Here is a 14157-nt window from a genome sequence, read left to right as displayed (position 1 = left end):
TAGGTCTGTGCACAAAGCCCGCAACAAACTCTACAGACCATTACCAGACTCGGTAGTTAAGTATACACATTGGAGCTATACAGTCCAGCTACACGTTGCACTGTCTGAAAGAGGTCAGTGCTTGACCGACGATTTTTACGCCTCTCACACCATTATCTGAAGGGCATTATCAAGTATTTCGGAATATTGATAAATAGACATAACGGCGATAAAAAAAAATGAGCAAAGGTCAGAACTACACAGCATGCTTACCGACTGGATGGACACATGTTCACATGGCGGCAATTTTATCGAGGAGTTTCCACTCACCAGATAAAAAGACACAGGAATATTTTCCCGTCTTTTCATGTGCCGTAAATTTATGTTGTTATATAGCATTCTGTGCAGTAACATGTTACCTTTAGTTTGTATTTTTTTATTTTACTTCAAACTAAGTTCTATATCAATAGCATCATAATATATCAAATGGTCAAAATGCTCCGACGGTATACGTAGATTAATTTTGCATAATATACGTTATATTGGTGTGTGTGTGTGTGTGAGAGAGAGTGTGTGTGTGAGTGTGTGTGTGTATGTGTGTGTTTTTCGATTGATCCACGTCCTACAAAATGTGTTTTTCAATGGATCACTCTTTTCCATCGGCATGTTTTGTTTTTGTTACCGTTACAAAGTGTGCATTGTTCTTTTCCCGTTACACGAACATTCATAGGTCTTACATATTGTTGTATTTTGGTGAATGGTTTGTCCTTCTTTCAAATCGTTTAACATTTTAATTGATAAAGGTGTTACCTGGTATCATGTATTTTCTTTTATTGATGAAAATAAAGGAAACCGGAATTGAAATTGAACTGAATTGAACATCAAGTTGATGGCTCCGGGAAGACCGGATTACAAAATAATTTATAAATCTTTTTTTTTTTCAATTCAATTCAACTTTATTTCCACATAATCATTAGAAGGATACAGAGGATACTTAAAATGTGATATAATGAACATCAATTGGAATATACAAACTGAAAGAACAATACACATAAGTGTTTCAACAAACACAAAGTGAATTACAAAGAAAGGAAATAACAATATAATAGATGATTTGTGGAGGGATCATGAGAAGTTTTTATGGAGTTTCCATAAAACTTATAAGTAAGATCCCCAAAGAGTACAGAAATAAAAGAGAGTATTGCAGTGTGTGTGTGTGTGTGTGTGTGTGTGTGTGTGTGTGTGTGTTTGTGTGTGTGGGGGGGGGGGTATCTAGATGTCATTTAACCGGATACACTCGAAAAATTATTATCTTCGTGGGGTTGCATGGCGAGATGATCCAACTTTCAGTACAATGGCATGACTGTGGTATACTAGTATTGATGAAATTCATTAAGAAGGATGTTCAAAAGCTTCTTTGGTTGCAAAACATCTTAGGATATCCAGATTCCTAGCCGAATTAAATGTGCCTCATTATAATATAATTATGCTGACATGGAAGGAAAAAAAAGCAACATTAAATATACAAGACAGTGATAGATTCTGTATTTTGATCTTATTCATTTAATGTACTACGGTATTTTCAAGTTATATATTATATTTGGTGGGATAGGGGTGGTTTGCGTCGGGATCATAATTATGAGCGCTCTTACGCGGTAAGATATGTTGGCACCTGAAAAGGTCAAAAGCCGGAGAGGAGCCAGAGTTGCTTGTTTTACACGTATACGCAGATTTTTTTTTTTTTAATCATTATTTTCGAATCTTCGAATTTTCGAAGAATGAAAAGCAATATTTTGCGCCCCGTAATTGTTACTCTCAATAAAACCCTTGTGGTCATAATTATGATTTTTTTTCCGTATAGTGATTTACTTACTGTAGCATAATATATATAAATGTCACATTGGAATATTCTTCGACTGTAGTTAAACCTTTTTTTACTTATGTAATGGAACAAGGATGACAATTGACAGCATTAAAAAAAGCTCTATATCTTCTCCTTCCTATTCCGACTCAAACTAAACAAATATACATGTAGTTACTATCATACATATCCTCTCATGTATAGCGGAAATCCCTCAATATGTCCATAGAAGTATATCGATTTTTTTCATGTTTGTAAATATCTGTATTTATCTTTTTGTATGATTTTTTTTAAATTCTGAATAATATTGTTCAGTGGATGTCGTTTATAGTGTATCATTACGTTTGCAATATCACTGTGTGTATGCTTTGTTACTCGACCCTGTTTAGATAAAATAAACTCAACTCAACTAAAAATCTACAGTGCAAATAGTGCACACGGAACGCTTTAAATGCTTATTTGAAATGCTTATGGCAATACCTAATGTGAAATGTAAGATTGTCATTGCCATTGTCACACACTTCGAAGAAAAGCCATTGATCGATGGCATATAAATGACGATATCGGTGGTATATTGCATAATAGACAACACATGGACCATGAAACTCGTCACGGCACACAGGACGTTCTTCTCCATCGATATTTCAACATTATCAACACCAAAGCGATGTTTTAATAATTTGGTCACATATCGCTATGTAGACCAATCACTGTACAGGATTTTATTAATGAGGGATAGTTTTATTATGGTAAGGCACGCTGTATTTTTTTTTCCAATATATAGGCCTACTTAAGTTTGAATCCAAACACAGTCTTATGTTTTACGTGGTACTTTAATCAAAACTTTTTTGTATGTTTATTCTATGTCCAATTCTCATCTGCCCTGCATGTTTAGTTATACAACTTGTTCTGGGAAGTGAATGTCGTTTACTTTATGTCTTTTAATGTTTTCCTTTGTTGTTGCTTTAAACTTTAATAAAGTGATGATGTAATAATAGCTAAGCATTTGATTGCATTGTCATTCTAACAACATTGATGACTTCTGACGTCAGTTCGTTTCCAATGGAGACTATTCATGACAATACGCGCATTAAACTGGTAAGCGCGTCTCAATGCACAAAGGAGTAAGGTGCGCTCACAATGTTATCCTGGCAACGACACTACCGCGCACGCGTACAATAATGGTCCTTGCAGGCCCGCGCGCATAGAAACAAAAGAGTTTTTAATTTCTGTCTAAAGCAGAATAACATGCAGTGAATAGGCAGCTGGAAGGAGTGATATGGTCCATATTATATCATGTCAACTGGGTCAAAATAACTGTAACGGGTAGGGCAAAGGAACATCAACGAAACTATAAAATCTCAGGATATCTTCACGGTTTCTTCCCCTTTCAATCTCCAGCGAAATAGAGCGCATCGTGCATCATGACGAATGCACGAGTCCTCTTCTTCCTCCTCGGTATCGCGGCTGTGATGTTGCCCGGTTCCGTGCGGGCCCTGATCCATCTCAACCCGACCATCTTCAACATGGACCGCGGGCGGCCAGTTCTCAAGATCGGACTTCTAACGGAGTGGACGACTAGGTACGGGGATCAAGGAAGTGGCTTCCCGACGGCGGGCTCCTTTGCCTACGCGGTCAATAACGCCAACATGGATAGCACCGTCCTTCCAGGTAGGGTTTCCTTGTTGAATGCGATGACGATGATATCAAAACTTAACGTGATTCTAACTCCAGCTCCGACAATGCTGCCATGCCGACGACGACCCTGGTTGTTCTTATCTTCATCTTCATCCATGCAGGGGAGTGTATTATGGTCTATATCTATTCCTGTATATTACATTTCCTTCAGAATGTGGATACATCATCGCATCTCAGCACTGGTTTGTGCAGTAATGTGCCGTAGGTCTTCTTCGCACATAGACAGAAAGATCCGTCTGTCCGGAGGACTCTTTTATATTTTGCCATTAACGCTGTACGTGAAGCCAGACGCAGTCTCCGCGGAACATTCCCCGACGGACAGATCAGACCGATCTTTCGGTCAACTTCACATATATAGTGCGTGAAGATGCGTGTGATTTTCCATTCTCTGTTGTTGCGAGGGAGAAGTGACGAAACAATTATGTTGATAGGCATAGTTGTGTTCCTTAGTTGTAATTCGTAGTTTGGTGTCTGGCATCGGCAAAAGTTTTCACTAGTTAATCGTATAAGGTGGGGAGGGTGTCAGGGCTGTTCCCATGCAGTCGACGTCTACCACCAAAATGAAGCTTGTTCCTGGAAGAACTTGACCGGAGGTCTCCTGTGCATGGAGGCTGTCAGGCTTGTTAAAAAATGATCACGGTGGCAATGCTCGAGATTTCCTGGTGCACTTCTGCCTGATTTTAATCTACAATATTAGTCTTAGACAATGTATATTTTGTTTGTCTGTTTGTTTGTTTCTCTCTTTGTTTGTTTGTTTGTTTGTTTGTTTGTTTTACTTACTGCTCCGTGACCATCTGCTGTGCACAGTGAATGAGAGTGTGTGCTGTCGGAATGATGGTGATATATACGCTATTATCATCGTTTTATTTGAGTTGTATTTTTTATACAGGGTCAACACTAAGTGCATTCTTTCACTAGATAATGATGTGAATCCCCCCCCCCCCCAGGTTATGACGTTCAATATGAGTGGGTTGACACAAAGTGTGATATCAACAAGGGACTCGAGGCCGTCAGTGATTGGTGGAAGCGAGGATTCGTCGGTATCATCGGCCCGGGGTGCGGCTGCACGTACGAGGGCCGACTCGCATCGGCGCTGAACATGCCAATGGTGGATTACGTGAGTGTTTGAAAAAAAACAAACAAACAAACAAACAAACAAAAACAAACACAAAAGCAAAAACAAACAAAAACAAAGGGGTCCCCCAAACAAAGAAACAAATCGCAAATCTAAATGCACGTTTAATTTACGAGCACGTGTCGATTTGAAGACGTGATTACTTCAATAGGCGTGCAGCGCCCTTCATCAGGTTATCTAGAGTGGGAGTGAAAATTAAGAAATGGCACTGTATGGACGACATGTTTAAGATGTGTTTTCAGACTAATGCATTTAACAGCTATGTTATGTCAATAAGTAGAAAGCAACTTTACTAACCTGTTAGTATGTTTATTGATAAGCTATCATTGTCAGGTTTGAAACACTTATAAGTCTACCTTTTCAATATATCACCGCCAAAGCCGTTCTATTTTGCTTCTTTCTATCGATGGAGCTTGGAATTACCAGGGACACCTCCCTGGAATTACACTGACACATGACTGAGATGATAAAACTATAAAGGAAAAAAAAAAACAACCGAATAATCAGTGTAGAAAAAACAAAAGTCATTATCCATTGCACACAGCCTCTCATTGACCAAGTAATTCAAAACTCCAGTCCCAATTTTGAATCATATTCATATTGACATCTCTCTCAATGGGAAATGTGTTAATCAAATGCCATAACGAAAGTTCTTGGTTTTTGTGCTAATGAGCAACCAAAATTATCCAATTCGTCACGCATGCACTCAAAGTCAAACAAAGGTTTGCTTTTCTTGATCAGGCGCTGATCGATTTCAGTGTGTGTTACAAAGATACAGCAACCTTCGAAATGTGACAATGTAGAAATGGCATTTTCCTAACATTTTGTGAAGTTGGAATAATTCCGACGCGTAGATAAACACTAATTTCTACTTTCTTTAAAAACGATTATATATCATTCCCTGCAGGCCTGTGACGAGATTCCCGTATCGGACAAGTCTATCTACCCTACTTTTCTCCGAACGCTGCCGCCTAGTAGCCAGGTGGTGGACGCACTCCTGCTAACTTTAAACATGTACGAGTGGGACCAGGTATGTCTAACGGAATGTCGGAGGTAAAAATGATAAAATTAACAATAATGACTATATATCTAATAAAGATTATCATTTCACAGTGTCATCACTATCTAGAAATAGATAGAAATATAAAACTGTAATCTTACAATACCGGTGTGATATATTGATAATGAAACTATAATCTACCAATAATGATATATTGATAATAATATGTATCATTTTCATTATGTCATAAATGACAGCTAATGTTTCGATGTGATTTTAATCTATTGATGATAGTAAACAATAAAACGATGCTTATTATATTGATAATACCTCTTTCAGCAGGGATGGCATTTTCAGCTTGTAATCTATTCCTCCTCCAGAGGAGTGTGCTATGCTTCCTTAGCATTGTCTTTTCTATCGTATAATGAACGTGCACTTGTCTTACCGCGCATGCCTCAGAAGGATGGGGGAGTAATTTCACCCTCGGCCATTAAAAGAAAAAAAAACAGGTTTAAAATTTGTATGAAATTAGTTCAAATTAAACTCTGTGGATTTTTCTTCATATCTTCGTTATATCTTTGTATTGCTGTGACGTCATGAATTGTTGTAGTTTTCTTGTCCAGTGATAAGGGTACTGAAACTTTCGAACGGATCATCAGTTTTTCCGTAAACATCGCTGATTAATTCCTCAAGTCCTTAATGAAACAAGATGTATTATATGTTACAAGATATGTTATCATTTGACGTTTGTATTACCTATGCATATTGTTTGGAAATGAACATAAAACATAAATGAATGAATGAATGAATGAATAAATGAATGAATTCTATAAATATTTCTTCATGTATCCTTTTGTTGCTACATCTTTGCGATGTAAAGACGTTCCTTCATAATTATAATCATTGTCAACTGCCCATCTCCTTCAGGTTTCCGTTGTTGTCAAGAACATCACGAAGTACAAGAACGTTTTCAAAGCTCTGAGTAACAAGTTCCAGAAACTAGAATATGAATTGCTTCACGAAGAATACTACGAGCATTTCGATGCGTGGGACTACGAGATGGAGGACCCGTTTGTGGACATAATCCGCCGGACCAAAGCAACAACCAGAAGTGAGATTTATCGACTTTCTTTTTTCGAGCTCTCGTGGCCGTGTTGGCGAACGAAGAAGACTTTAGTAAATTATGATTTGAATATATGATCATTGCGATTGCCGAGCAATGATTAGAGTAATTTGTGTTCGAGAGTGGTGCTTGATGGGAACGTTGTAGATCCTTAAGAAAAATGGATGGGCTCTTATAACCTTCAATGAAATAAACTCGGCAGCATTTATTCTAAATGAAAAAGGTGACCTGGTCTACACAAGGTTTCATTTACAACATAAGTCCTCTGATCTTAAAGAGAAAGTGAAAATCAATCTAATAACTGCGCTTAAAGTGTCATCATTGTATATTGTCTGGTAAATGAGAAAATTGCGTTTTTATACGTTAATGTTTTTCCATTGAGGAATGCGGCAATAAGTTCCAGCCCGTGGGTCTACATAACCAACTTCTAATGTCGTATATTACAACTTAGTAACATAAGTTGTGTTAACCAATCGTTCACAGGTCTGTCAGTAACCCATTATGTCAGCTCTCAGCACTGAGTTACCTGACTAAAGATAAATTTGGTCCTAATATATAGCGGTATGCTAATTCTACAAAGAAAAGCGACTTCACGCAAATATCTTTAGATGTAATCTTTTCATCAGAACGGTACCTTCTGGCTCTTAGAAATCAGATGACATAAGTCGATACATTATTATGATGATAAGGTCTTGAGATCCAGGGTAGCCTCTTCAATGTTTCCCTTTCTGCTCTACCATTATTATTAGTAACCGAGCGTTGCCAGGTATACCCATACACACCTGGGTCGAGAGGGACATGGTGGGTAAAAACATCTTGTCCAAGGACGTAAGCACTGGGCGGGAATCGTGTGCTATTCGGGTACCCGAAGTCTGGAGTCGTAGCCATCATAGCGCCCCCAATCAAACGAACACTCGAACGTTCAAAATAAGTTTATAAGCCAGTAACGCAATTATCAATATTGCATTCTCTTTCACGTCTGACCTTGTCGCAGTCTACGTGTTTCTCGGTGAGGCCGCTGATCTCAGGCAGTTTGCAATCTCCTGTCTGGACGAAGGGATCCTAGCTTCCGGGGACTACGCCATCCTGGGGGCTGTGACGGATCTCACCATCCGCGACAGCCAAGACTGGCACAGCTTGGAGTGTGAGTAGGGCAACACACCTCTTCACTTCTCTCATTCATTGTTTGCTTTTTTTAAAAACATCATATTTGATTATATTTTCATTATTGGATTACCCCGTCAAACTAGGTTCGAGTCGGTTTTACGGACATCAGCTGCTTGCGGTCATTTTGGTAAGCCGCAAGTCAGTCGGTCCTTATCTTCGTTGCAAAAGTTTGCCGAGAGAAGCACTTCCAGGTCTCATTTTGTAGATGAATAAACTAAAATTTAGACAAATATGATAAAACATTTCCTGAGATGATTATATAGATGTTGATTTATCCCATGATATGCATGTAATGATAATCAGTGTATGCAAAAATTATTGATGATGTTACTTCTGTCATCCCAAATTTCTTCTAAATAATGTTTCCAGTTTGGGTTTGGATGTGTATGTTAATGACAGTTGACGTAATTGAATAGGTAGTTGATTCCAAGTTTTTGGTCCTATGACTGAGAAAGCACAAAACCATCCATGTTTTCTTCTGGGTGTTTGGAGTAACCACGTGGTAACAGCGCTTCTGATGACGAACGAAGACTAAAAGTCTTCGTGTTGGCTTGATTGAAAACAGAGTTAGCAGGAATATGGGAGGAAAAAGAATTAATGAATTATCATTATCATCCGGAAATGAAGGAGAAATGAATTATCTGAAAACGGAGGAGGGTTAGATGGGACTTGGGTCCTCGGGTCAGCAACTTACACCCGTGGACATTTCCTTGCCTATTTGAGTTATATAATGATTACGCCTGTCGTCCAACTCGATTGCTCACTATCAATCAGATAACACATTAATCAAACCGACCAGTCACGATAATTGTTTGGTGAATGGCATTTCAACTCCCAATATTCTAACAGACGAAGATAAAGAGTTCTCTAGACGCATCCAAAAGCTGTAGGTTACCTGTGACAGTTTCGACGACGGGCTGTCATCTTTCTCAAACGATGGCTAATCGGCAGCTAATGATTTGGCGCCAATCAGCAATCACCAGGGTGTGACATCCCAGTGATAGCGCCATCGTAAATGTCAGACAGTTGGTATTGCCCCCCCCCCCCCCATCCCGGTTAATGTTGTAGCCGTGGGGGGGGGGGGGGGTCTCTTAATCCAGATGGCCTCTCTGATACCAACTGTCTAACATTTACGATGGCGCTATCACTCGGTGTCACACCTGGGTGATCGCTGATTGGCGCCAAATCATCAGTTGCCGATTAGCCATCGTTTGAGAAAAATGACAGCCCATCGTCGAAACTATCACAGATAAATGCAACTTCTGGATGTGTCTAGAGGACTCATTATCTATATTTTATCAACCATCCTTATGAAGTTATTTCGCATTCTAACAGACACACTGGACACTGCGGATTACCTCTATATGATCGACGACGCCTACACGCGGATGTTCTCGAATCGAGAATACAGCCGAACGGACGACGAGAAGGCCCTAGAAGCCATGGAGAGCGTCCTCATCGTCGCTGGTAAACCAGTCATGAAGACCAGGCATTGGGACCGCATGTCGACCATCATCTTCGACAACGCGGTGGAGGATGATGGCCCGTTCAATGGAACCATCGTATTCAAGGCAGATGTGAGTTAACCCCTTCCCCTCCAGAGTCTCTATGACTTTGCACTAGTAATATTCATCAGGTTTCCTGGTAGTCAATGATTCACTGTAAAAACATCGGTGTTAGATTTAGCACCACGGGTGTTAAATCTAACACCGATCAAACTTCAATAAAGGACCACACCCACAGGTGTTAAAAATGCACTGTGATGGTGTTGAAAAGTGTTCACCTGACACTTCGTGGTATTAATTTGACACTGTACCTGGTGTTATTTTGACACTGTACTGGTGTTAATTCAAAAATGACACCACATGGTGTTGATTTGATATTTGCTGGTGTTAATATCAATGGTTTAACACCCGTCCAGCTTCAATAAGGGACCACACCAGCTGGTGTTACTTTGGTGTAAATTTATTTTCACATTTTTTCAAAAATCTAGTATTTTAATGTAAAATTCTTGATCGTCTTGTTTAAATTAAAAATCAACAAGAAGTGCAGTTACTAAGAAACTCTTCAAAAAACAGTTTAAAATTTGGAAATGACACCTGTAGGTGTTAATTTAACACCATAAATGAGCACCGAGAATTTAACACCAGCTCGGTGTTCACTATTTAACACCGGACTTTTTGCAGTGTTGGCTTATAGATGATTCTGGAGAGCGGTTATCTAGCAACAATGGCAATGTCTGAGTTTCCGCACAACTCACAACCACTTGTCCACAATCTACAACTCTATCCCAAAACAACGTCGATGTTTGCGCGACTAGGTGGACGAGCAGTCATAGCTAACCAAAGCAAGACCAAGTTTGACGTTCAATTTAAGACCTAATGAAAAAAAAATCTAATCCTACAGCACACTATTGTCAGTGATTGGGCTAAGTGTAAGTGGTATTCATTCGAGAGCTTCACTAGGTTAGGATTGACTTTATCTAGTACCACTTTTAGAGGCCATTAATATATGCCGAGTTTGAACACAAATATCTTTTATCTCTTTCGTTCTCACTACATTCCCTATAACATTCTCTAAAACTTTAGGACTGGAATAGCGGTGGTTTCCTTGCATGCCTAACTTAAAGATAGAGTTGAACCTTAAAGCAGAAGTTTTTTTCAATCTTATCAAATGCAACCTCATTGAAGATGCACTACAAGTATAAGAACTATGGTCTTCACACAACCACAAAATTGAATGCGCAATGGAATTAGTCCGTTGATTCGATACACTTGGTATTCAGAGCCCAGCTTAGGTTAAACCAAGGAGGCATCACCTCCTCGGTTAGACACTAGGTCGTTTGTCCACTTTTTCTCTCTCTCTCCTCTCACACAATATGTCATAGATACTTTTGATATCTTCCATATTAATTGTTCCTTTGATTAATTGTTGCTATATATTCTGTGAACGGGGTGCTTACTCCTGCGTTCAAATGCTCTGAGAGAGGTAACAAATAAAAACAAACAAAGAAACAACGGTCACTTATTGCACTCCAAGATGAAACGACCGATAAGTTATCGTTATCATTATGTCATCGTTGAGTGCATGGAACGGGGCTATCAAACCTGGGTAATAAAATTCCTATAGACATGACCATGATAGAGGAGAAATCTAAATGGGAAAGTGTTTACTGACGTTGTTTATATTGTGCATGACATGCTGTACACACCCATCTCAACATAGCCTACGGGTACGTATCGTTCTTGACAGATTGACTTTCTGTCGATCTACATCTATGACGCGGTCTTCGAGTTACTCAAGGCCCTGGACGTAGCGGTGAACGCAGGCGTCGATCTGTACGACGGAGCAGCGATTGTCTCCTCTATGTTCAACACGAGCTACACAAGTACGTTCCTTTTTTTCTTCTTTCCTCAGCTCCCTATAGTCTTTGTTCAAGTCTGGAGAGGTTATCTTTTAATGGGAACGTTATATATGCGGAGACAGAGCTATCGTATGCATATTTGCAAATTTATTTCAACAAATAAATCGAGAGTACATGCATAATCACCGACAAGTCCCGCCAAACAGTGCGAAAATACACCAGATGATGGACTGCCCTTACTCAGAAGAAGAAGAAAATAAAACAAAGAAGGAATTACAATACCAGAAACAGTCATAATGAAGTCAAAAGTGTTATTTTTTTACACACCCAGTTATTTCATTATTGTGGCCCTTTGAGATGTCTTTGGGCCTACGCCACCATTGGCCACACAAAATGTTTGGGATCGCCCGTGCTGAGGGGTTGTTGTGACCCAGTGGATAAGACCATGGACTATTCATCACAAAGTTCCTGGTTCGAATCCCCTTAGCTGCAGCAGCTGTTCCCCTATACAGGCTAAGGCAATTAATCATCCTTGCCAAGTCCCGCGTTTGCTTTTATTACTTACAAGCATTCATTCCTTCCTTAGTGGTCACTTAACGTGAAAACAGTTCTCATAATATGCCTGCAGAACTGTCAATTGTTCCAAATGATGTCATGCATAAGAGATTGGTGAAATGAATCTGTAATCACGCGATTTCAATTAGAACGACGTAAATGCGAAATAGTAGCCAAAAAGATTCTCCAAAAAATACTAGGATCTCAGAGCTTACGCGATCATGGTTGCTATACCTAATTTATGACAATCGATTATTGATAATCGGCAAATCCGGCCGCAACAGTTCATCCACCGATCCTCCCCGCTACAGTGAGTTGCGATCGCATGCTGCTTGTTTGGAAAAAAAACCCAACTCCCCCCCCCCCCCCCCCAAAAAAAAAAAAATGCTGGGGCACGATTGGTCAACACGCAACGTTCTACCTACCCGCAATGCTGAATGGGGAGGGCTTTTTCTGAAGTAAAAGTCGTGTACTACGATGGAAATTATTCTGCACCTTTGTTTTCATTTTAATATTTGGAAGCAACTCATCATCCTGGCAAGTGGCGTCAACCATGTAGCTAGTCTTGTTTGTTTGTTTGTTTGTTTGTTTGTAGACCCTTTCGATGTATCAAAAGCCAATTCCAAAAAGTGGAAGATGAATTTTGAGCCCTTCTGAGACATATGTTTTAGCTTTAAAACGCGAAAACCCCCTCATAAATCGTCTTCCCAATCTCTTTCTCGCCCAGGTCTCTCCTTGGGTGAACATCAGTTCGACGAGAACGGAGATGGCGTCCGACCTTACGTCCTGCTAGACATGGTGCCACTTCCAGTGGCCGATGGAGGCGTCTCCCCGGGCACCCCTGGAATGTACCCCATCGGCACCTTCGACAGAGTCGATGGCCATTGGGTAAGAATGATGCGGTTACGTAACATACTCGTTGTTACACAATATCAGGTCCCAAAACAGCCGTTTCAGTGGTTTGATACTACGTCGTTTTATCATAATATTCATCTATCATTAAATTTAATTTAAATTTAATTAAATATTAAATTCAAGTGCTCTTCCATTTGAATCAGATGAAGTTAAAGCTTATCAACTTTCACTGAAGTAAAATGCTATGAACCTGCACCTTCCAATCCTTCAGTCTATATCAACATACACAAAAAAAAAACCACACACACACAAACACAAACACGATTATAGTTATGGAAAGATATTAACAATTACACAGATTTTTGTGGGGTTCGTCTTTTGCAAATGCAAAACACAAGCATATACTCAAAGAAATGCGAAATACAGCAACCTTACCATTGCCTTTGTGTATACACACCTCCACCTTACGCAGACGTTTGGTACGAACGAACAGTATCCCGACTTGAGAGCAATTTGGCCAAATCGTGACGAACCTCCTCTCGACATGCCCGTGTGTGGTTTTCACGGGGAACTGTGCACAAGTGAGTATGATTCCTAGACCACAATAGCGTTGAAAGATCAGAATGCTTTTAGGTGTTCCCGGCTTTTCGTCAGCAACTGTTGTGCATATACAGCAAGTGGCACGAGCTTAAATGAGCCATACATTTTTTTTAAGTGTTCTTCGACTTCGAAATAGCTAACATGATTTTGTCCTTATAATTTTTTATCGTTGTTAGTCCAATTATCATGATTAATACTGGTAGTGTTACATGTAGTAATTTGATATGATAAAACGATAGCCGAAACGACGGTACAAATTTGAGTCACAAAGAATGGGTTAGAGAGAGGCGAAAAACGAGTTCTGGATTCACATTTCTTACAACTTTGAAAAACAACAGAGAAGAAAGGCATACAATGACATTAACAATCGACCTTTGTGAAAGATTGTTCGGGTTTTTTAAAATTAATTTGGTGCGCAGTACGGATGTTTCGGGTGGCATATAGATATAGTGATGTCTTTCTTATCTATATAGGGTAGCCTCTTCATTGTTGCCGATGTTCTACCAGAGGACCATGCAGTAATTACTATCCTAGGGTTGCTTGGTACCCATTTATACACCAGGGTAAAGAGGGTAGAAACATCTTGTCCAATGACGTAAGCACAGGGGGGTGGGGGGGGGGGGGGAAGGGGGCGTCGAACTGGGATCCTCCGCTTGGACATGTTGGGAGTCGGGAATCTTGTTATCCATTATGTCACGGCGCCCTCACCGATAACATTTCTCTCTCTCTCCTCTCTCTCTCTCTCTCTCTCTCTCTCTCTTTGTCTGTCTCTTTCTTCAGACTACGCTCTGTACATCGGAACACTGGTGCCAACTTTTGT

The 14157-nt window shown here is 39.8% G+C and overlaps 1 protein-coding gene across 1 annotated transcript; it reads left to right on the top strand.

The window, feature by feature from the left end:
* Window positions 1-3264: 3264 nt before the first annotated feature.
* LOC139741537 (resact receptor-like) lies at window positions 3265-14149 on the top strand (the record flags this gene model as incomplete). Its single annotated transcript, XM_071652115.1, has 10 exons — window positions 3265-3511; window positions 4486-4655; window positions 5581-5703; window positions 6601-6784; window positions 7791-7940; window positions 9299-9540; window positions 11216-11351; window positions 12610-12770; window positions 13210-13318; window positions 14118-14149. Coding segments are annotated over exons 1-10 (1554 nt in total), but the record flags the coding sequence as incomplete, so codon positions are not given.
* Window positions 14150-14157: the final 8 nt, after the last annotated feature.

Source organism: Diadema antillarum, unplaced genomic scaffold (genome assembly GCF_040938485.1).
Source record: "Diadema antillarum isolate AM-2024a unplaced genomic scaffold, OU_Dant_1.0 seq00000932_RagTag, whole genome shotgun sequence".
NCBI classification, from domain to species: Eukaryota; Metazoa; Echinodermata; class Echinoidea; order Diadematoida; family Diadematidae; genus Diadema; species Diadema antillarum.
Note: the sequence above shows the minus strand (reverse complement) of the source record. Positions and strands in the feature narration are given on the sequence as shown.